The 22,457-nt window shown below is 41.9% G+C and overlaps 1 protein-coding gene across 1 annotated transcript in view; it reads right to left on the bottom strand.

Annotated features, from left to right (window-relative positions):
- The window catches only part of AMMECR1 (AMMECR nuclear protein 1), a 74,279-nt gene extending 52,050 nt beyond the window's left edge, over positions 1–22,229 (bottom strand). The window contains 2 exon segments of the mRNA XM_039571933.1: positions 21,755–22,031; positions 22,034–22,229. Coding sequence (XP_039427867.1) covers positions 21,755–22,031; positions 22,034–22,214 — 458 coding nt within the window. The 5' untranslated portion in view covers positions 22,215–22,229.
- Positions 22,230–22,457: the final 228 nt, after the last annotated feature.

Raw genomic sequence — 22,457 nt, forward strand, 5'->3', positions numbered from 1 at the left:
GAGAAAAAACAATTCCATGCTCACAAGTAGTTGCTGCATATTTATTACAAACCAGGAGCCAGAGAACACTGTTTTGCATAGATTTCAGACAGCACCTTAACAAACTACTCCTACCTTTACAGTCTACACAAACTACCTTAAAAGAGAGTCAGTTCTCATTTCCAGTGAAGATACTGAATTTTTCACTCTGAATAGACTTGTCAGTTTTGCCCAAATTGCCAGTGACCACTGGATTTTCATAAACTGTTTTTTTTGTTCTGGTGAAACATTACCTGAAGCATTTACACAAGCCATCAGTGAACAGCAGGAGCTGCAGTTAATAAAAGGTCACACAAAATTTTATTAGAGCTATAACTGGGATTCTCCTGCTACAGACAAATCATAACTTAGGTTTTAATGAATTTCAGCTAACTGTGAGACATGCTGTTCTTCCAAAATATTAGATCAGCGAGTAGAAGCAGGCAATGCAATGTATGCGATTTGTTCTGGAAAATAACTTTCTTAATTAAGTTCAGACACTTTATACATACAAGACACTAGACACAGTCAAAAAGGCAGCATTTTAAAGATCCAAATGGATTTCTCTTAGTTGCCAAATGCACAATGCATGCTGAGACAGAAGCACCTAAGGGCACAACACAAACAGATGAACAAACAATTTATGCCAATAACTTAGAATTTGCCAATCCTGTGAGAAATTAACACACAGGAGTTTTCTGCTTAAGTGGAACATGGTTCAAAGGATTGAGAAATATTTAAAGAAACCTAAGGAAAAAATTGAAACTACACAGGATGCTTTATAGCAATAATATGTTACAAAACTTATATGCCAAGGTATCAGCTGACAGGAGAGACTGCAGTTCAGCCAAACATTCAAAATTATTCCTTTAAAATCATTGCTCCTTTTCATTTTAAATTACCTGTTTTAAAAGTCCACTAGATAACAGTAGCTTGCAAGAGACTTGAAACACTAGGAAACATACAACAAGAAGACACATTAGCATTTACTTTCAGATTTTTAGAATTTATTTTAAAAACGTTTAACTTTGAAAATTTAGTAAACATTAAATTATTTTGGAAGTGGTTTCAAGAAGCTCATGATAATGCGAGAGCAGCCAAAAAACAAGCCTCAGAAGAATCTGAATTTGCCATCTAATTCAGACTTCACTAACTCAACAGCTGGAATAAATTAATTACTATTAAATCAATGCATTCTAGATTGTACTATTTGTATAGAACTTAACCATGTAATTTAACCAATGAGATGACAGTTTAAAGATAGTCTAAATACAGTGCTGGAATTAGAGCCAAAGGGAATTTATATTTTTGATAAAGACGTAATAAAAGACAGCACTTTTAGGATGGACAAAGATGATTCAAAATCACAGAGCTCTCACTGGTTTGAAGGTAATGTCTATGGAGACTGGATGTTTTTAAGGACGACAGACATCTCTCTGTCAGCATAGCTATAGAACACAGGATGTCATGCCTTCAGATGAACTAGATGATCTGTCAGTGTCTTCCCACCCCTTAAATCACTACTGACTGCATCGAGGGTTGAGTAACAGTGAAGTCCAGAGCTGTTGCTTAAATAAATACAGACTCGCCCTACCCTCCCATCCCCAGATAGCCTCCTTTCTTGTTCTGCAATGAACATGTGTGATAGAGGAACTGATCTTGTTAAAAATATCTCTCTCCTTTTTGCCAGTTTAACCTAGACCAAGTTTGTTTCTCTGCTCCGTTTCACACTGCAGGGGCATACACAGGGATTTCAGCTCAAAAAGAAGAGAGGTAAAAGGGGCAGTGAAAAAGGGCAAGGATGATGACTGCTTACATCTGCATCTCACAAGAAGAAACACATGCATTACAGCTTAAACAATAGGGAATAGCAGTAAGATTATTAAAGAGAGGTAATTACTTTCATGAGGGCAGACTACTGCTGGAAAAAGCAGAGGAGCTTTCAGACACGTTGCTTTAGAAGATTATGCAAAGCACAAGGCAGAACAAAACTGGTCATGAGGTAAACATAACCATGCTAACCTTGAACAAGAACACACTCAGCACTTAGGCAACAGAGAAGTGTGTTAGCAACAGACCAGATGACTGGTCACTGATCCCTTTGGAAGAGGAATACACTGCAGTTAGTGACACAGTGATGCAGTTAACATGCAGAGCCAGTACTGAGGCCACAATTTTCAGAAGGCAGCAGACATGGCTTAGTTACTTTCACACAATAAAGGTAACAGGGCATCATTTTCTAAGCAAGTATACTGGTTACTACATGCTATCACCAGCCATACAATTAGACAACCCATAAACACACAAACACCAGCTCTAGCAGAGGAAATTACTGGAGGATACAGAAACATGTTTACAGGATTTCCCTGTTGTTACCGTCTTCCAGTAGCATCTTCCACTGGCCATCCCTGGGAGATAACTTAGCAGATCCTCACTGGGGACATCAGTTCTTCCACTCTCTCTTACCAAACAAGTTCACACAAGTGCAGAGATGCTGTCTGCAATTTTGCTTCCCAAAAACGCATTTTTTCCTATTTGAAGACTGACAATTTTAGGGTTATGCCTTCATTATGAGGGAACAAATCTAAAAAGCTTAAAAAAGCCCATTACCTGATATGAACCTCTCTGCAGTTTTGTAACAGATGTCACTGAATGTAACAGCAATGTCACTGAAAAAGGCTCTTGTGTTGCCTACTGGTTTTCTCTTCCATGCATCATCATGCCTTTTGCCATCTCTAGCATTCATGTGGACCTGGGATGTGTCAGAGCTAATCTCTGGAACAATCAACCCTCTGCTTCCTGTTGAGGTAGGAATCCTCCTTGGAGTAGACAGACTTAGGACTAGAAAGAAGTAGGTGTGGTTATCAGATGACTTTACTCGACACACAGCTTGCTGTATTTGTGACATCTGACAATCAGCTGGCCCAGTACACGGCAGATGGAAAGGCAGCAACTCCACAGGGCTTCTACACGGAACATTGACTACTTGGTGATCCAGCAAAAAAAAAAAACAGAACAAAAAAACCCCAAAACCCCCCAATCAAACAAGACAGTAATCCACTGAATCCATGCTAGTAACAAGCAGTGTATGGAATCACAGGATAGATTCTCTGGAAAGGAAACTCAGGTTGATGGACGGAAGAATTACACTCAGGATTTCCATGGTTTTACTTTCTCAAGTGCCGCCAGATCCACATGTGAGGCTGAGAAAGGAAATCAGTGATACAGACAGCAAGGATTTAGGCACGATGGGAACAGGAAGAACTTGTTAGGCACGCGCATTAGTCATGCCAGAGTCACCCAGACTGGCATGCTAATATGAGTTTTGGAACTTAAAAACACTTCTACACTACTGCTAGAAATTTCATAGGTAACACATGGGAAGCCCAAATACTTGGCCTCACCCGACACCCTCAAAGTAACAAGGATCTCCAAGATTTGGCAGAAGGAGGACAAACCAAAACAGGATAATACTGAGAGCCTACCAGCTTACTCAGCAATTCCAATGGGAAAGACAAACAACAGGCAGGTGGGGAATGGCACTGTCTGTGAAGGTTATATAAACATTTAACGGCAAAGTGTTACAGGAGAAGAGAAGCCCAATGAACTTCTTATGGTAGAAGTCACACAATGAAGCAATAAAGATGCATGATCAACTACACTACCAGTTCAGGAAGATTACAGAGTTTCAATTTTAAGAAAGGTAATAACAACGGGCATCGGAAATCTCCTGAAGTAAATGAACCCTGTGACTCATCAGAATTGCATGTCGAGGTTTTTTTTCCCTCCAAATAACAACTTCTACCTTGAAAATTAGTGCTAGGACCTACATGAAAGGTCCAATTTTTTGGCTTAGTTTTGAGTGGTACACAGGACCTAGTTAAAGGATAGGAAAGCTGCTCTGTAACTGTGCCTGCAATGCAATTGTATTTCAACATCGCAGTTGAATACAGTGAGACAAAAAACCATTGGCACATGGATAATTAATGTTAAGGGAACAGTGTAAAAAAAAAAAAAAGTAACTAGTAATCCTCTCAAACTTGTTTCCCCTAAAAAACAACACAATCAAGCAAACAAACCCCAGAACAAACAACCCTAAAAAGAGGGAAAAAAAATTACAAAAAGTAGCAGACAAAAGCAGACAAAGTTCTGTATTAGGAGACCAGGTAAAAACTTCTCAAAGTTGGAAGCAAAACAAAAACAGTCAAAGGAATACATCAGTCCCTGCAATAAAAGCCTACATACTGCATGGTTAAATGGGGAAGTTAGGAAGCAAATCTGAGAGGTCAGCTTTTGAAAACAGAAAGCTTGCCTAACGAGAACAGAAGAGATTAGAAAATACATGGTAGGTCAAAAGTAAACAGGAAATAGAACTTTAAATGTTTGGGTAGCACCTTGCAGTTATTTAACTACATCAAAAGCAGGAAACCAACTAGAAAAACCAGTGGGATCTCTTGCAAATAAAAATGAGAAAGGGACAGAGAGCTGACAAGACCAGTGTAGAGGAGCTCAGTGGAACACTGTTCCCAGTATTTACCAGTGGAGCAACTGGGGAGACATCCACACCTATCTTTACAGTATATAGGTCAGAGGGATGAGGTCAATTTTAATTAAGTACAGGGGAAGCATTTGGCTGAACAGACAAGTCAGACATAGTTCACTGGGGCCAGCACAGGCCTTCATAGGACAGTTCTGAACCTGACACTGAGGAACTGCTGGGCAACAGGTTGCCATTGTAACTCCAGAGCACCCTCAAGACTCTAAAGGGACTGACGCTACAGAAAAGCAAATGCAATTTCCATCCCTGCAAAGTAGCAGCAGATCAGATCACTGAGCACAGACAACCAGTCTGCTGGAAAGAGTACACATAGCTTCTCTGAGAGAAAATCCTACTAAGACCACAACACTTCCCCCCCATGATGATGCCAACTTATCTGTCCCTCTGAATGTGGGGACCGAACTGTTGGATCCATTGAGTATTTGGGCTGGACTCCAGATAGTCTTGTGGAAGCAATCCATCAGGGCTATTTTGAAAAAAAACAAAGAAAAAACCCCCAACTTGTAAATGTAATCTTCAGCTACCCAAAAGGAGCTCAAGACTTTCTGTGACAGCCTGCACATGGTTCTGCTACATATTGCAGGCTCCTTCACCATCATAAAATCATGATGCAGACATTTGCTGTACATTGCAATGTTCGCAACTACGTGCTTAAAAGCACCATGATGTACTCAGATGAACTCAACAAGGGGAAAAAAATCCCATAACCCTGTTTAGCCTTATAGTCCAGCCTGCAAGCTTTGTTCTGGTGACTGGGGAATTAGATGTAGGGCAAACAATTGGCAATGCTGTTAACAGCAGAATCATGAAAGGAAATCTGCTATGTGATTGCTTTTTCTTCCACAGCCTCTGGATGTACTTGCACGCACCAATCTACCTGCTCAAGGTGCCAAAAGCTGGAAAAAGTCATTGAGGTGAGTCCACCAAAAAACCCTCAAAAAACAAACCAAAAAAACCCCCAAAACAAACAACCAAATAAGAAAAAAACAAACCAAAAAAACCCCAAATCAGGTTGAAACACAAATATTTCCCTGCACTGTCATCTTCAGCACTGCTGGGGACAACAGTAGGCTTACAATCTCAACCAGGAGAGCAGTTACATTCTCAGAGCAGAAGACAAACCCAGGTTAAAACAACTTGAGCTACAGTTCTTGTCAGTCTAAAATTAATACTGGCTTGTTGCAAGGGTCCCATCTCTCCCCATGGGAAGACCCTATCCCTTAAGCCAGCTCTGGCATTTAGCATGCTACAAGACTCAGCAAAAAAAGTCTTAAAACTCAGCAAAAAAATAACCTAACAAAAAAGCTGCAGAGTATCTGCTGCTGACTTATCAAGCAGAAACAGCACAGCCAGCATACACTAATCAATGCAAGTAGTTCAAGGGATGGTGTGGGGCACATGTATGAGGATGTTTTGTTTGCCCTGGACATGGAATCTTATCCAAAGGCTGCATTTAACTCGCATTACTTCCCCAAACCAGCAAACTATAGTCAGAGCATTAATTACACCTGCAGTAGTCTTGGTATGTGAGTGAAGTCAGATTCAGAAACTGCACTCCAGTTCTATAATGTCATTCATATGGCTCGCAGGACACAAATACACTGCATGAGATAGTCAGTTATTCAACACTAACAAGGCTAAAGGAAAACAAAATTCTGAAAGACCTGGAATTAATCTCAAAGACACTAAAATGTTCCCACAACAAAGCTTAAACATTTCTTTCTAAAATTAAATACTCTCTCAAACATTGCATGAGACGCAAACAGTCTCTCATAACTATGTACAGAACACCTTCAGTGAGATACCTTCAAATGTCAAAACAGAATTTCAAAAATCATCCCATCAGACTGAAAACTCTGGAAGATAACCAGAGCGCATTTTAATTTTGATGCATTAAAATCTGTGGGTTCATGTTTTGTTTTTGTTCACTAGATATTTTGTGAAAGCAAAAAGCTAATGACCAATCAACCTTGAAAATGACACATTTCTGAAGCTAACACAAAACTACAACTACACTGCACACCAGCAAAGTATATATATAGCCTTTCAAAAGTAGTACCAGGAGTCCTCTGAAAACACTGTATCCTACAATTATGCTGCAAAAATATGTATGGTATTTAATTTAATATAGTATAAATTTGCTAGTTTTGTTAAAGACAGTTATTTGGTATACTACCAAAAAGCCCCAAACCAACTTACCACCTATGAGCAGATCCCACACAGTCATGGTTCAATCATTCTAGGAATTAGCTAAAATAAAACAGCTGCAGACCAAATCATTGACCTAAAGAGGAATATCATTTTGTTGCTATTAAATCTGTACATTGGCTAATCAATGAAGTTTCTAAAGGTCAAACCACTGAAGATTTATCTTTATTCGAAAAAAACTAAAGACTCAACCAAGCTACTGCCTATTTATTTTTAAAATCAACACAGGTAAACAGATGGCTTTTAAAGGACTATGAAAAAGGCTATACATCCCTTGAAAACAACAGAGTTGCTCCTTTTTGGATTTCTCACTGCAATGCTTCAAGGTGCCAAATCTCCTATTTTCACCTCTTCCAAGGCAGAATAATTTCACTTTTGTGGCATCTTGCTCCCTGACCTGACTTCAGGCTGCAACCTCTATTTACCAGATCTGACAGCCAGAGGTTGGCACCAATTTTTTTTTTTCAGTAACCTGGGAAAGGTGGGTCTACACCATGATCAGCAAGTTTTACTGAAAACTAAAGCATGGGTCTACACAGTTGACTTTGCTCAGATACAGCCACTGGCACAGCATCCACCTCATGAACAGCACTCAGCTCTGTGCCGGACTGCACACGAGGTGGTGGCACGTTCCACCTCATGGTGTGAGGTCAGACTTCCTCTGACCATCATTTCCAGTTTTAGCCCCATAGAGGCTGCCACTCCCTAACAACTGCATCCAAGCCTAACACAGGTAGCAGTGGCCATACTTCAGCTGATGGGGGAAACCTAAACTGAGATGAGGAGGAACAGCAGGATAACCATATAAAAACACCAATAACCATGTTACCAGCTCTAGAAGCAATGATTACCTACTATATCACTTTATAGGTTTGTTGTTTTGGTTTAAAAAAAAAAATAAAGCCACATAAACAACCCACCAAAATGCAGCTTTGCTTTAAAAGTCCTTCACATACCACAATTTCAAAATTATCAACTTGAAGTCTTCTGACATTTCAATGTAAACATGGGAGCCTCAACTTTCCCTGACAGCTCAGGGTGAGCCTGTCTGTTCGCTTCCCTCTTACTCCCTTTCATAGAAACTGTGCTCCTACACTGCTCCATTTCTTTGCTGTCATGAGATCCTGTGCAAATAAAAATCCATTTTATTAGGTGGCTGAAGTCAAGCAGGAAAGTCTCCAGTATCACTACTCCAAAAAAAATTACTGCTTAACATACACTTTGTTTGCCATTTGAATCCTTTCCTTGAATTTTATTTTGGCAACCATTCTTATTAAAAGATACTGTGTTCAGAAAACCAATACCCCATTCCCTGTTTAACATGAACAATTGCTGAGTTATGGTTCAGTTCCAATCCAGTGAAAAATTATTTATACACATAACATTCTCCAAGTTCATTACCTCCAGAGATCTGTTATTGACCAATGTTGCTTCTATTCATCGTTACCTTAAGAAAGTCATAAATCTTAATCAAATCAAAAGCAGGGTGGAAAGGAAGGTAGAAGTTTCTCTGCCAAAGCAAAACAATTTATTAGAGACCAATCCCCACTAAGTAAGTTAGTTATTCTGTGAGACCCAACCACATCAGAAAGTACCAAATTGGGCATCTCTGAACTCACAGTGAAACAAGTAATCTGCTCAAAAATAAGTTCTTTCCATCCGAAACTGCCTACAGACAGTTCATCTAACAGCCCTTAGAGATAATAAACTTCATCTATCACTGCTATTCTCTAGAAACAATCTTCCTTACACAAGAAAGCATCAGTGCCACAGTTTAAAAGTTATCCCCATATTCAGATACAGAATTCATTGGTGAGAGCACTTAACTTCACGTCAGGAGTACCAGTGGATCATTACTAACTACCATGGCTGCACATGAGGACATGAACAATATGGCACTGATTGCCAGAGTCAAATAAAAAAAACTAAAGAGCAGTTTTCAGGCAAGAAATAAACAGACAATAAGATGATATGGAGAAGACAAGCTCTGCCACATATCTTGATAGCCTGAGACTTTCAATGGCAAAATTACTGCCTTCATTCTTGAAAACTTCATCACCAGAAGATTTCTTGATCTAGAACATACTACCAAAGCAAAACAACCAAAGACCAGGATTATTGCCTTCTACCAGTCCCCTTCCATTGGGGGACCATGAGAACATAAAACGCCACACTGATGCCTAAAGCCCAAGTCTACTCCAAGGAACTCAGAGGGACCTTTTAAACTATCAAATCTAGTAAGCTTACTACCAAAGGCAATGTGTCATATATATATATCTTATCAAAGTAATCAAGATCTATCTACACTATTTGGATCGCTTGCCTCCACTAATCCTATTAGTGGTTACAATAATGCCATGTTGCTCCAGAAAGCAGAAACCTTACACTCTAAATCTAAAATTTATTCACAGTCTTTTTAATATCTTTTTGTTCTTCTAACAGTACTGCCATCTGGTTTAAAGAGTTACTTTGTCTTTCTCTTCCTATACACACATACATATGCACATACAAAGAGAGACAGATAGACAGAACAGTATGTACACACACATACACACCTCCCCTCAATCAAATTTTGTACCTTTTAGTTATTGTTCTGATCCTCTAAAGCAGCCCAGCTTTTCTCATCTTCCTCTGCAAGCTGATCTCACAGTTCCAAGCACTCTGGCTGCCCTGCTCTGCAAACACAAAAATGTCTTTCTCCCAAGAGCAGCAGAACCATAAACTTTTACAAGTAAGCTCTCAGCCACTCTCTTTTACAACTGTATTTAATATTTTTCTATTCTTACTTATAATTACTCTTTAAAATAGCCACTTGCCCTTTATATATCTACAGCATAATGAAACCTAAGCAATAACTGACAGCCAGCTAGTAACACCAGAAAACCATTAAGGAGAGAAACTCCTAACTTACAGAATCAGTTTTTATGTACTCCTAAAGTACATCACATTGTTCTAAAAAATACTGATTTTCATTCCATTTCTAACAGTATAGCCCCTGAAGTATTTCAATCATTCCTGCAGAACATTCTCATCTTCCTTCCAACTTCACCTCAATAAAACTTCACTAGAATCTACTCATTGCTAGTGGGGTGGGTGAGGTGTTGGGGAGAATTACTGGTAAAAGACAGCACTTCTGGTTCCAGGTATCCCAAACTACAAGTTCCTGAAGACTAGAAAAATATTTAGGGAAGTATCATTATACGATCACTTCTTGTAGTTCCTTGCCACCCTGCCTTTTCTTTCTGCTCATCTCCATTTTCAACACGCAGTAAATCAAGAGATCTTGTCTCTCCACACAACCATAACTCACTGGCTTTAGCAGGGCATGGAATGGGTAACCATACCCTCTTCACAGTTTCAAAATGTTGATAAAAGAATGATGTTCACACAACTTGAACAGAAACACAAGATACAGTATGATTTTTGGAAGGTCTTGTCTTCAAATTATATTAGCAGACTTAAAATTGCCTGAACTATTCTCAGGGAAAGGATTCACTGAACAGTAGCCAAAAACATGAAGGAGGATACTGTGACTATGAGAACTCCAAATGAAAAAACTATTCTAAAAACAATCATTGCAAATTCTGTGACTTAATTGAGAAACAACAATAGCCTTTAAAAGAGTCAAGCTAACATGATTACAACTGTGATTCATTTCAGATATAGTGGATTACAGTTTAGAAAAAAGGAAGAAAAAGGAAAAAAAGAGAAGTGTATTCCTCCAAGTTGCTAATTTAGGCAAAAGTATCCTGAGCCGAGTCTGGAGAGCTTCTTGGCAGGGTAATCCAGCCAAGGGAAAGACCAATTGCAATAATAGCCCATTTCTCTCTATACTAACTTGACAAAGAAGAGCAGGTTGAGGTGCCTTATTTTTTACATTAGGTACACAAGGTAGAGTAACTGAAGATTTCATCCAGGTTTGTCCACCATAATCACATGGCCAGGAACAAAACACAACCCTTCCAAACCCCACTGCAGTGATTGATCCTTAAGTCCCACTTGCCTCCTGTAATACCCTGCATACAGAGAAGTTGGACAGAACCTGCAAAGCCCCAGAAACACTCAGAGGTCCAACAGCCATTCAGTGTTCTTATGTAAGATTGTCTCTTTCTTTTTTCAACTAATCCAATCACTTAAAAACAAGTAGCAGCCTTAGCTGTGGAACTGATGCCTTTTCCTGGTCTTAAAATCAAGAGGCATACACGGTTAGAAGGGGAAAAGGGATTTTACCTTGGTATTTATTTTTAAGGATCCTTAGGTGTACACATCCAGGTCATATGCATCGAGATGCACCCCACCGAGTCTTTCCCTGTGTCTCTGTGTCTCTCTTCCTCCTCCTCCCCCCAACATTGGGTATAATATTATAGGTTTTACTAATTAGCAGATCTATCAAAGATTCCCCAATGAGAGGCTCAAGTGAGCCCCCCCCTCCCTGAGGAACCTTCCCCTGGATGGTTCTATCTTGGTTTACAGAATATGTTCTGGAGAGGACCTTGGGGTCTGGGGCACACTGATCCCTAATTACAAAGCTTCTAAAATGTTTAGTCTCTTAGCTTGACAAACAAGTCCAAGAATGTAGGCAAAAAGCACTAGGAATACAGAATTTGTAAAAGGTATAACAGGGGTATAAAAGAAAAGGCAAAAATCTTCATGGCATCAGAACCATTGAACATTACTGATCTCTCTGCAATGGCCTCTTCCAAGAAATTTCTGGCATCTCCAAACCCCTAAAATTTAGTGCCAAGATGTCAGAGACCATTCTGAACTGGCCTAGTTTTCTCCTCCAGAGCAATTTCCATTAAACATTCCACATAAAATGACAACCACGGAAGTGTATTATGCTTATGTTGCCTAACTCTTGAATGTGTATCTGTGATCCATACATTCATATGACCACTGGTCAGAGAAAGAGTAAGTATCTCACACTGTAGCAGCAGAGTGCAGAGTGCTTGCCATGTTCCTCTATCTCCATCTACCCTAGTTTAACTATTTCAGCTCAGGACAAGCAAGAATCTGCTGCTGCTGAGCATCTCAACACATTTAAAAAGGAAGAAAACATACTTAAATTAGCAGGTTGGCATAGGGTAGTAGGTAGTCTTTGAGTAGGTTATTCCAAGACATTTATATTGCATATATGAAGAAACTTAACACCTTGAAATCCTCCAAGAAGAAAAAAAGGGAAGGAAAAAAAAGCAGCTGGTACCAAACAACCTGAAATACAGATTTCATATTCTCCCAGAAACAGGTACAGCTGGGAGCTACTTTTTGCAGTGGCTTAGATGTTCTACCTTCAAAGCTCAAGCTGTCCAAGCACAGAAAACTGCAATAGTTCATCCTTGAGGTGAAAAGAGACTACAGTGGTTAGATGTACACAGGAGTATTTGTTTCACTTGCAGCTTTTTCCTGTGAATTAAGAAAAAGGTAATTTGTGTTCCATTTACTTATAACACTTCATTTTTAATGCTTGGGTTTATCCAGTGTTCCTTCCAAGTGAATAGCCCCAATCTTTATACATTCTCTCAACTTTTAGTTCCAGTGTTTTAGAGGAATTCAGGTACTATAGTGGGAAATATCCCATGTGAGATTTCTGCCGCCTGCCTCTTCTCTACCTGTTTATTTTTCAATTTCAGTTGAACTGAATCAGAGCCAGAATCCTGCTCCTATTTCCTAAGGAAGAGTGAGTCTCATTACTACAACTTCATATTCTATCAGCATCTTAATAGGGATTAGTTTTAATACTACATTACCATTTGGTTCTTCAGAGTTTGGATAATTGCTTGTACAACACTGTACGAAAAGAACTTGCCTTCTATTGCTTGGCTTGCAGTTTTTCATTTGGGCCAGTGGCTTACTGGAGTTTTGTTCCCCTCATGTTTAAGAGATGCTTCAATTGCAATTACTCACCTCCCCTCAGGCACTGCAGCACTCTTTGAAGAGGGCTTCTTTCCTCAATACACCTTTTCCGTGGGTTTTTCAACCACCCGCTCAGCCTCCAGGCACTCTCTCTGCAGAAACACTACTTAGAGAAGGTTGGTGCAGTACTTTCCTTGCCTACTTAATGTGGCAGTCAAATAAAGTACTGAGGACTACAAAAATATGCTTTTTCTTCCTCATAAAGGTCCTGACAAGGCACCTCTGTCTAGCACATCATCTTTCCCAAAAGTCAATCTTTCAGCAAGTTTATTTATACAGAAAAGAACAGTCTTGCAAACTTGCCATTCGCTGGCAGCTGAACTTACCCTTGTGCTCAGTTACTGAGTAAGGAAAACGGTGTGGCACCCAATCCTTATATTCTTAGAGTCACCTGGAAAAAGGGGCTGAAAGTAACCAGATTTACTTAGCTGGCCCACACTGCTGTCCACCACTGGAGAATCACACACTTTTTTCCACCTAAATACACCTAAAACTCATGAATTCTTGAGTTTCACGCATACAATTCTTATCTCTGTACAAAGCGCCACATGTAAAACAAGGAAAGTCTTTTAACTTTCCAAAAAGATAAAGCAGAAGCAATACTGATGCTAAAGATAAAAACTTGTGACAGGGATCCTTCTCTTCCTTTCTCTTCTGTCTCAAACATGGCCTCCAAGTACCACTCAGTAAATCAAGCAGCCTCACAGATGCTGGAACCCATCCTGCAGCAATAAAGCCTGGAGAGGATACATCTTTGCTGGCAGAGGGACAAGAGATAAATTACAGGCGTATGTCTATGGCACATACACTACAATCACTGCAGCCCTAGGTCCAACCTTGCCAAAGGTGTCACAGATTTCAACCCAATGGAAAGAAAAGCATAAAGTGAGATTTTGTATACCTTTAAGGATTGTGAGAACTCCATCTTTATAACACCAGAGTGCTCTGGGAAGACATACAGATCTCTATATGGCTGCTGTCCCAGTGACCTTGCCACAAACTCTGCGGAGCTGTTCTGTGTTCCATAAGATGTCATTCTCATAAAATTAGCACTTTAATAACCCTGGCTGCAAGTACTCCGTGTGGCAAAGCAATATCCATGTACTCACAACAAGCACTGCCTTCCAGGAAGCTATCAAAGCCCAGTCAGATTACAAAAACTTCAGGCATATCCTGCAAGGCATGGACACAGACATGCAGTCTGTTAGGGGACACCAGTTGTAAAGGGATGACACAAATGCAAAAAAAAAAAAAAAATCTCAGCAAATATGTTTCTGACTAATGGAACAGGAAGATATCCCACTTCAGAAATTAAGCTCTTTACATTGATTCCTTTAGCCAACACCCCAGTCATGAAAATGAAGGGCTTTCAGAAGGTCATACAAGTAGTCCAGGAAAGATGCTGACTTGTTTATAGTGCAGAACTAATAAACAGCCCAGCTTTTGGTCAGTCAACATACACCACAGTAGTATCAAACAGTGACGAAGTGCAGCACTAGGACCAGCTCAACAGCCGTATTCCATTTGAGAGCTATTGCACTCCCAACATGCTTTGTTAGCAAGGACATGTTTTTGTGAATTTGTCAATTAACCACAGTAGAGCTGGCCCATCTTGTTATTAAAATGCAAACTTTGCAATGCTAAGCTGAGTACCAGTCTTAATAACCCACTCCTTAGGAGCACAAACATCATAAAAAAGTCAAGCATTTTCATAATGCTTTGCTAATGAGGGTCAGGGCCTGATTGGACTTGTTTTGGCCTCCAGCCTAGCAACAGTTTCTGTATTGGCCAAACTCTGGTGAGTCTACTATTATTTTTAAATATTTGCATATTTCCTGCCTTCCATGGAGACTCTTGCCACAAACCACCACTATATGGCTCAAACAACTAACACTTCTACTTCTGAAGACAATAATTTGATGCTACAGAAAACCTGCATGTAACTGTAAACAGCTACTTAATGCAAAAGCAGCTTTGCATACTGAGTTTGCTCCATTAATTATGGCATGAGTTTTGGGAGAACCAAAAACTAAGGACTAAATATATATATATTTCATTCATTGACTGGTCACAGTCTAGATCTGTAAACTACGCAAAATGAGCTAGCCCAGGGTTCCAAATTTTTATTTTCTGGTTATTTCTTAACTGTCAGCAAGCAAAAAGTGCCAACACTAAATTTCTCTTGTTTTAGTATTCAATGCTAGATAACATTACAAATATATTTAACTCACAACTGAAGAGAAGGCAGAACTGCCTACTCTTTCAGCAACTCCAAATAAAATACTTGCATTCTTAAATCATTAACTTCTCAACAATTTCTAGCAAAAAAATATTAAAGTTAGATGTACATGTGAAGTAAACCAAATCTAGACACAAAATATATTTTTCTGAAAGTCAGAGAGCTTAAATGTCAAAAACAATATTAAAATTTGAATTTCCATTAAAATCTTTAGCAGAAAGATAAAGCACAAGGTAGAATAAAGAAAATATGATAAACAATATGAATGTAACTAAACCAAAGGAGGCAATAAAAATGAATGACCAGACTGATGGCACAAGGAGAGGTGGTTGCTGACTCCTCATCCTACAAGGAGTAGGAGAACAATTAACTTCTGCAGAACTGGTACTGCAGTGAATCAGAGCACATTATAACTTTGTGGTGACTGCTTTTACCAAAAGAAACAAAACCAGGGTCTATCCTTGAGACTGTCAGTGATTTGATTTCCTGTACTAATAGAAACTACCTTATCTGCACATAAGAACAGCTCACTAAAATGAACTTACAAAGGAAAAAGCCCTCAAATTACAGTTAACCTAATTTGGAGTTTATCATAGCATTATTTTCTCAATTCACCAATCATATCAGAAGATGAACCTACTGGCAAAGGCAACTTCTTTCTGAAACCATGCAACTTTATCCCTTCTGCCCCTCTGCTGCACCAAGACGCATTCAGCAGATCTGCTTTCAAATATGCTGGGAATTCCCTGCTGAGCACTGCCAAAATACACATTCTCTACTGCACTGTATTTTCAAAGCATCTACCACAGAATGCCACTCTGAAAGAACCACCACTTCATATTCCAAGGTTTAACATTCAACAGTAAAGACCCTGTTAATTTAGAAGAAAATATACTGAAGCTTATACAAATCCACATGACATACCCACGAAAGCCAGAATGAAGTCAGACACACAGATGTGAAACGATGCTTCCCGGTCTGTGTTTCCTTGTTGATCTTTGGCCATGACCAAGCAATCATTATAGCTATTGTGTAATGTTGGGGTGTAAGAATAAATACAAATTATTGCTGAGTCTGCCACACAACAGTGTAAATCTCCACTGCCATACAACCAAATCCTGCAGAGAAACAACGGAATTTCGTATTTCTGGCATCAAGAACAGTAATGACAATAGTTACAGCTCACCTCTGTGTAGGGATTGCAGAGAAAGAACACTGCTGTGTTTTTTAAGACAATATGAAATCCTAAGCTTCCAGACAAAGTTTCAAAGAAAAGCTTGTAAAGAAACATATACCAAAGCAAGCAAGGAGTTAAGTGCAAGGTTCCAACATTACAGTAAGTTGTAGAGACTACAGCAGGAAGTCAGGCTGCAGCCAAGAAACAAGAAATTGAGAAAAGCATGAAATCCTATCAAATGCAAGCCATAACATTTTTATTCACGCGTATATGTAAGCATATGTACGCATCTACAGACAAGCTTCATCTTTCTTCAGTGCCTTAATAAAAAGCAGACAATTAACACTGTGGGAAAAAAAATCAGCTTTGGGGCTGTACAGGAAGATTTTAAGCTATTTCAATCTAAATCACCAGCAATTCTCCACCACTATTACCAACACGTTACCAAGACACAGTAACTAAGGAAAAAACTTGGATGTCCAGTAACCCTAGAATCACTGCTTTACTACAAGGTTAAGTTACACTCACATTGAGCAGAATCACAACTTACTTTGAGTGTGAAAACTAATGGGCACAAGACTAGCTAACTCTGTATTTTTAAACTGTATTGAATTGAAATGTTTCCAAACTTCACTAACAAAATATTAAGGTAGGGTAGTACTGCTACCCCATACCCTTTCAGATTATGTAAATTAACAGACCTTAGACCTGAAAACACAACAAAATACAAAAGTTGGAAACATCAACACGATAGCAGATCTGCATCTCTGTCCTGTAGCCAAACGAACAGTTGCTGCAAAATCGATGTCATCGATGAAGAAAGGAACAGATAAATTTCTGAGCTAACTCTTTAGGTCAAAACTGGCTATCACCTGGATAATATCTTAATCCAGAGGTCTTCAATCACAGAAGATGGTCAAGCCACACAGATTATTTCTGTGGCAACAAATGTGGTAGCCAGCAACACTTCAACATACGCACAGGGCTCTCAGCTTTCCTAAAGCGTAAGAACAACCACAGGTACAGAGGTCAACTAAAGACACCACCTAATGCCTCTGCACAGTCCCCTGACAGATGAGGAAGATATGAGCCAGTCTTCATACAGGCATTTGAATGCAAGACACTCATGGTAAATATTTTTCCAAAGAGCTGCTCAGACAGGTGAGAAGAAGAGCACAGGCCCCATCACTCATTCCAGCTGCAAACTGTTATTCTTGGTCACCAAGTACCAGATGACAGGAGCAGAACAAATGATTCCCCTTACAAACTGTATCAAGTACAGGTGGTGATCACTAAAATAATCCTGCTCACCAGCAGGAAACCGTCAAAAAGGGAGTACAAAAAACAATTGGCAAAAGAGTTAACCTGCTGGACTGCCAGACAATGTCTTCTCCACAAAGACATTGCTATTAAAATTAAGTAGGCAAGATGAAGAGCTTGAAGCAGATACTGTGCAGGACAACAACTCAGAAAGGTGATTTTTGTGTGTCAAGGGAAATCATTACAGTGAGCAGAGACATGAGATTCTTTAAAAAAAAAGTCCTCATTCCCCACAGCACAGCTTCAACTGAACTCCTCTTCACGCATTTACCCTCCCCCTCTTGTAACAACCTTCTTGCACTTCCACTCACTTTCCTACTAGAAGGAAAACAGCAGTGAGCAGTGTGAACCTTGAGCTCCTTCACACTGGTAGACACTTCCTTTCCACTTCCACAGTGGAAAGCAGGACATGGTATTGCTTCCATTAATCATGATGGCCCATCTTGCATATTGCACAAGACCAAACCAGAAAGGTAATAAAGGGATAGGAGTTATTCATCAGAAAGACAAGAAACACAGGAAAAAAGGCTACTCAGTTTTCATTCTCCTAAAATGAGTGGACTAAAATGCTTTTGCAACCCTTCTTGCATCCCCTTAAAATTAACTTCTACGGACACTTCTAGAAAACCTGCTTTTAAACAAGTCCAGTGTTCTCTAACCTTACACATCAAACTGAGTTTCAAAAACAGTGTCTAAATGACACTTTGTCTAAGAGACAATTTTGTCTGGGTCAGCAACTTTCAAATTTTGTATCAGTGTTCACAAAGCCAGGATAATTTCTACATCCCTTCTGCACCTGCAGTTGGAGAGCCACCACACTGGTAGAAGCAAGGCACATGCCCTGCAGGACATATCCTGTGAAGAAGGGAAAGGGTGGCTTAGAGAGCAACTCAAAGTGAAAAGAAATTACAGATATGAGAAAGTTCTTCAAATAAGAGTGACAGAATAAAATGTCAGCAGATCAATGGAGCCTGTAAGAGGAGAGGAAGTCCATGGCCGGAATGACTTGCTCAGCCTATTCTTGACAAAATACTGCTGGAGAGATTCAGTGTCTTCCAGCTATCTTCTTTTGACTCCATGAGTCACCGCCCTCCCCAACCCAACAACTCCCTAGCCATATCCTCAACACCCTGTTCTCCATGCTTTAGGAACTCCAGAGATAGGAAAATGCCAACTATTTCATCTATGTATGGGCTGTCCCGGAGTTCAAAACCCGCTCCCTTTCAAAACAAGCTTTTCCACTCATTCCTACTGCCTCAAATTTGCTGCCCTGACGCTGTCCTCATCTTGACATCAGAAAGTCAGAAAAATCCAGGTGTCACAAGCAGGTTTTATTCTAAAGACAACATGCCAGAACTCCTTGTCCAAGTGATTCAGCCACCTGCTTTTCTTTGATCATGCCCAGTTTCATTGTTCAAAGACCTGCAAGGATATGAGTCATGTTTGGGTGAGGATACCTGCTCACAGGTCTTTCATCCTCCCTGTAATTAACATAATTTTCAAAAATCATTCTATACTTTACATACAAACCCTTATTTTAGGCTACTACTCTAAGACCAGACGTTTCAGAATATGGACAAAACCTCCAAATGAATTCGAGGCAGAAAGCTGCAATACACATTCACTGAAAAACACCAGTTCTCATTCAGGTTGTTTTTTTGCCATACAGGATGAAGCCCAGCTTCAAAGTCAACTTCCTATCTTTGTGAGTTACCCAGTTATCAATAAGACTGCCTGCAAATCTTGTGAATGCTAGAAATCATGCTGCCTCTGAACACCTAGCAGAAGCAATTTATTCACCGACCTAGAATTTTACATGTAATACTGAACAACTTTTTCAAAGTTGCATCCCCAACTGCACAAACATAATCAGCTCACAAGGCTGCTGAAAGCAGCAGTTCTGCCATCTGTCTGCTTATTCCCACCTCACACTTGTACAGGCACAAATGTTTGTGAAGCCATGCAATGATCCAGAGAGAATCAAACTCTGAAACCAATCAGGGAAAAATATAAAATTATCATTAGATCATTTCCTGATCTGTACAACCATGCATGCTGGCACAAGCATGGGAATAAACAGAAATTACATTACTAATTTTAATGGCAATACCATTTTTAGAAGTCCAGAAGTTGATGCAGCAACTTTTCAGCAGGTCTATCAACTACATCTGAAGAACACATATGAATATCAGAAAAATTGAAATAATTTTACTTAATTTTCTATTGTGTTCTTGTTAAAGTAAGAAGTGGGAGAAAAAAGCGAAGTGATCTACTGCTTACTAAGAGGAATCAAAGTGCTTGCTGGAAAATATTTCAGTGTTGAGATCTTTACCCCTGCCTCCCTTTCCTCCACTAATAAAACAGACACAGTAGCACTAACCTGTTCAACAGAACATTCTGCAACACAAATAAAAAAACATTAATACCAAGGTAATATTGTTACAGAGAGACACAGACAGAATTCAACTCTTACAGCAATGAAAGAGTGAAACAGAACAAAGCTGATGTTACAACCTACAGTGGTCTGGGATGGAGAACAGACACAGGACAATGCACAGCAAAATGGCTACTCAGAGCAGCAGTTTCTAAACAGTTGGTATCTACAAAAGGATAGACATGGATTTGCAAAAGACCTGGGTAAAGAAACTCACAGTGGAGTCTCCCTGCCCTCCTTTCATTATTGGTACTCTGATGAAATCACATAGGAGTTATGAAGAGCATATAGGGAAGACTTGCTGGGGTGGCAGGTTAAGTAGGAATCCACAGAGCTGGGTTGTCATGACAGCAGCTGAAAGTATGCAAGAGTTGTATAGATCCTGGGTGTTAGAACAGCAAGGACTACAAATAAGATCATTAATACATTACATTTTTAAACACCAAAAAGCATACACTACATCTCATTAATGAAACACAGACTGCATGATAACCGTTTGCATTGGTGAGGGTGCACGAGGGCCCAGGACATACACGAAAAACTTGTAACTCATTAAGTACTGATAAAGCACAGGTTTTCACAGACTTGATACTCATGCTATACATTAGAGGAAAGAAGTGACATGCACTCTGGTGGACCAATGCACTCGAGTCTCAGCTGGAGCTTGGAAACACCACATGAGCTCCATTCCATTTAAAAGCAAAGTAAAACAGCGGAAACTCAATTTCAACAACCTCTTACGTTAACTTTGCAATCAAACGGACTTGGATCATGCAGCAACTCAGTAACTCATCCCAGCTGAGAGGAAGTAACTTCCTGTCAGAGAGAAGTTACTCCCTGAAGTGTCTGAGCTCTATCTGCAGCAGCACACCCGGCTTCCCGGCACAGGCAGGCTACAGGTGCTGACATGCTGGGCAACACTGTCCTGGCGGGTCACTTCTGAAGGCAGTGGGGCACAGGATTCAAGACAAACACTGAACAACACTGGCCAGGGATGGGAACGAAACAGGCCCTTGGTGGACACTCTTGCTTGGGAAGCTTGGGAGGCAGAGGAAGGATGGGAGTAACAGGTGTTTATGTGATCTGTTCAAAACTCTGGGAATTTGATGTGGTGGATTACTCGGGGACTCGGGATGTCTAACACTGGGTGATCTTCAGGGGTCATTACAAAGCAAGGACTCTGCACGATCTGAGACCAAAGTAGCGTTACAAGTGCCTGGCACAGAGAATGTACAGGTACACCAGTGTTCACAAATCCAGGACTCGCACGACAGGGCTCTTACACTGGGTACTCACCATCCAGCACTGGTGAAGGAGAGGCCCGCGTTCATGCAGAACACATGGACAGCGAGAGGCTGCCTAGTGAAGGGGTCCCAGTAAGGACTACCGCTGAAATGAGCGGGAAGCGGGCTACGCGGGCGCTGCTGAACACAACCCAGGAGCGGGGAGAGGACACTGCCCAGGGGGCGCAGCAGCCGAAGGTGGCCCAGAACCCGGGGCGCGAAGCCCGGCACAAAGGCGGCCGCTCGGAGCAGGGCGCTGCCAGAGGTGTCAGGGACCACGGGGGAGATGCCACCAGCGAGCCCCGTGCGCGACGGGCCAAGAGGGGCCAGGGAGGGGTCAAGGAGTCGGCGGGCAGCGAGGCGCTCCCCGGGCCGAGCCCGACGCGGGAGGGCAGCGCGGCTCCCAGGGAGCGGGGGCGCCCGCGGGCCGGGCCCCGGGACAGGCGCGGGGCCAGGCGAGGACAGCGGCCGGGCGGCGGCAGCCGGGAAGGTGCCGGGCGGGAGGCGGGAGCCGCGGGGAGGGAGGGAGGGCGCCCGGCCGCGGGGAACCGGGCGGGACGGGCGCGCACGAGGCGCCCACGCGGGCGGTCGCGGCGATACTCACTATGGGTCGTTGGTGAAGCGGGGGCTCCGCGGGGGCTGGTATCCGTACAGGTGACAGTAGAGCACATCGAAGCAGAAGCAGCACATCTCGGCCGACACCACCATCTTCCTGCAGCCGGGCCCGCCGGAGCCAGCGCCGGGGGAGGCGAGCAGCGAAGAGGCCGGCGGGGAGAGGCCGGCGGGGCCCCCGCCGCAGCTGAGCGGCAGCGGCGGGGATAGGGCGCAGCCGGCGGCGCCCCCCGCCAGAACCCCGAGGCCGTTCATGCGGGGGCCCCCGACGGGGGCAGCGCCCCCGGCTCGCCCCCCGCCGCCGCCGCCCCGCCGCAGTGGGAGCCGCCGCCGCCACTGCCCGGGCCGGCCGAGCCCGAGGGAGGGGAGCTGGAGAGTTTCTGCTTCTTCACCCCGCAGCAACCCGCCGCCATCTTGGAGCCGTCTCCCCCCACGCAGCGCTTCCGACCCATGGCGGGGGGGCCGGCCGGCCGGCCGGGGGACGTGCGGCGGCCCGCTCCGCCTCCTGCCGCGCCCGCTCCGCCTGCACGGGGAGGGGGCGGGAGAGGGGAGGATGAATGAGGAGCAGGAGGAAGAGGAGGATGGGGGGAAGAAGAGACAGAGAGAGCTGTGTTAGAGCGACCCGGTGAGCGGCCCAGGGGGGCAAGGTCGGGGTTGAGGGGGCAGCGCGGCCCGCAGGTGTGGCGGCCTTTCCC

The sequence above is a fragment of the Corvus cornix genome, chromosome 4A (genome assembly GCF_000738735.6).
Source record: "Corvus cornix cornix isolate S_Up_H32 chromosome 4A, ASM73873v5, whole genome shotgun sequence".
In the NCBI taxonomy this organism is placed as follows: domain Eukaryota; kingdom Metazoa; phylum Chordata; class Aves; order Passeriformes; family Corvidae; genus Corvus; species Corvus cornix.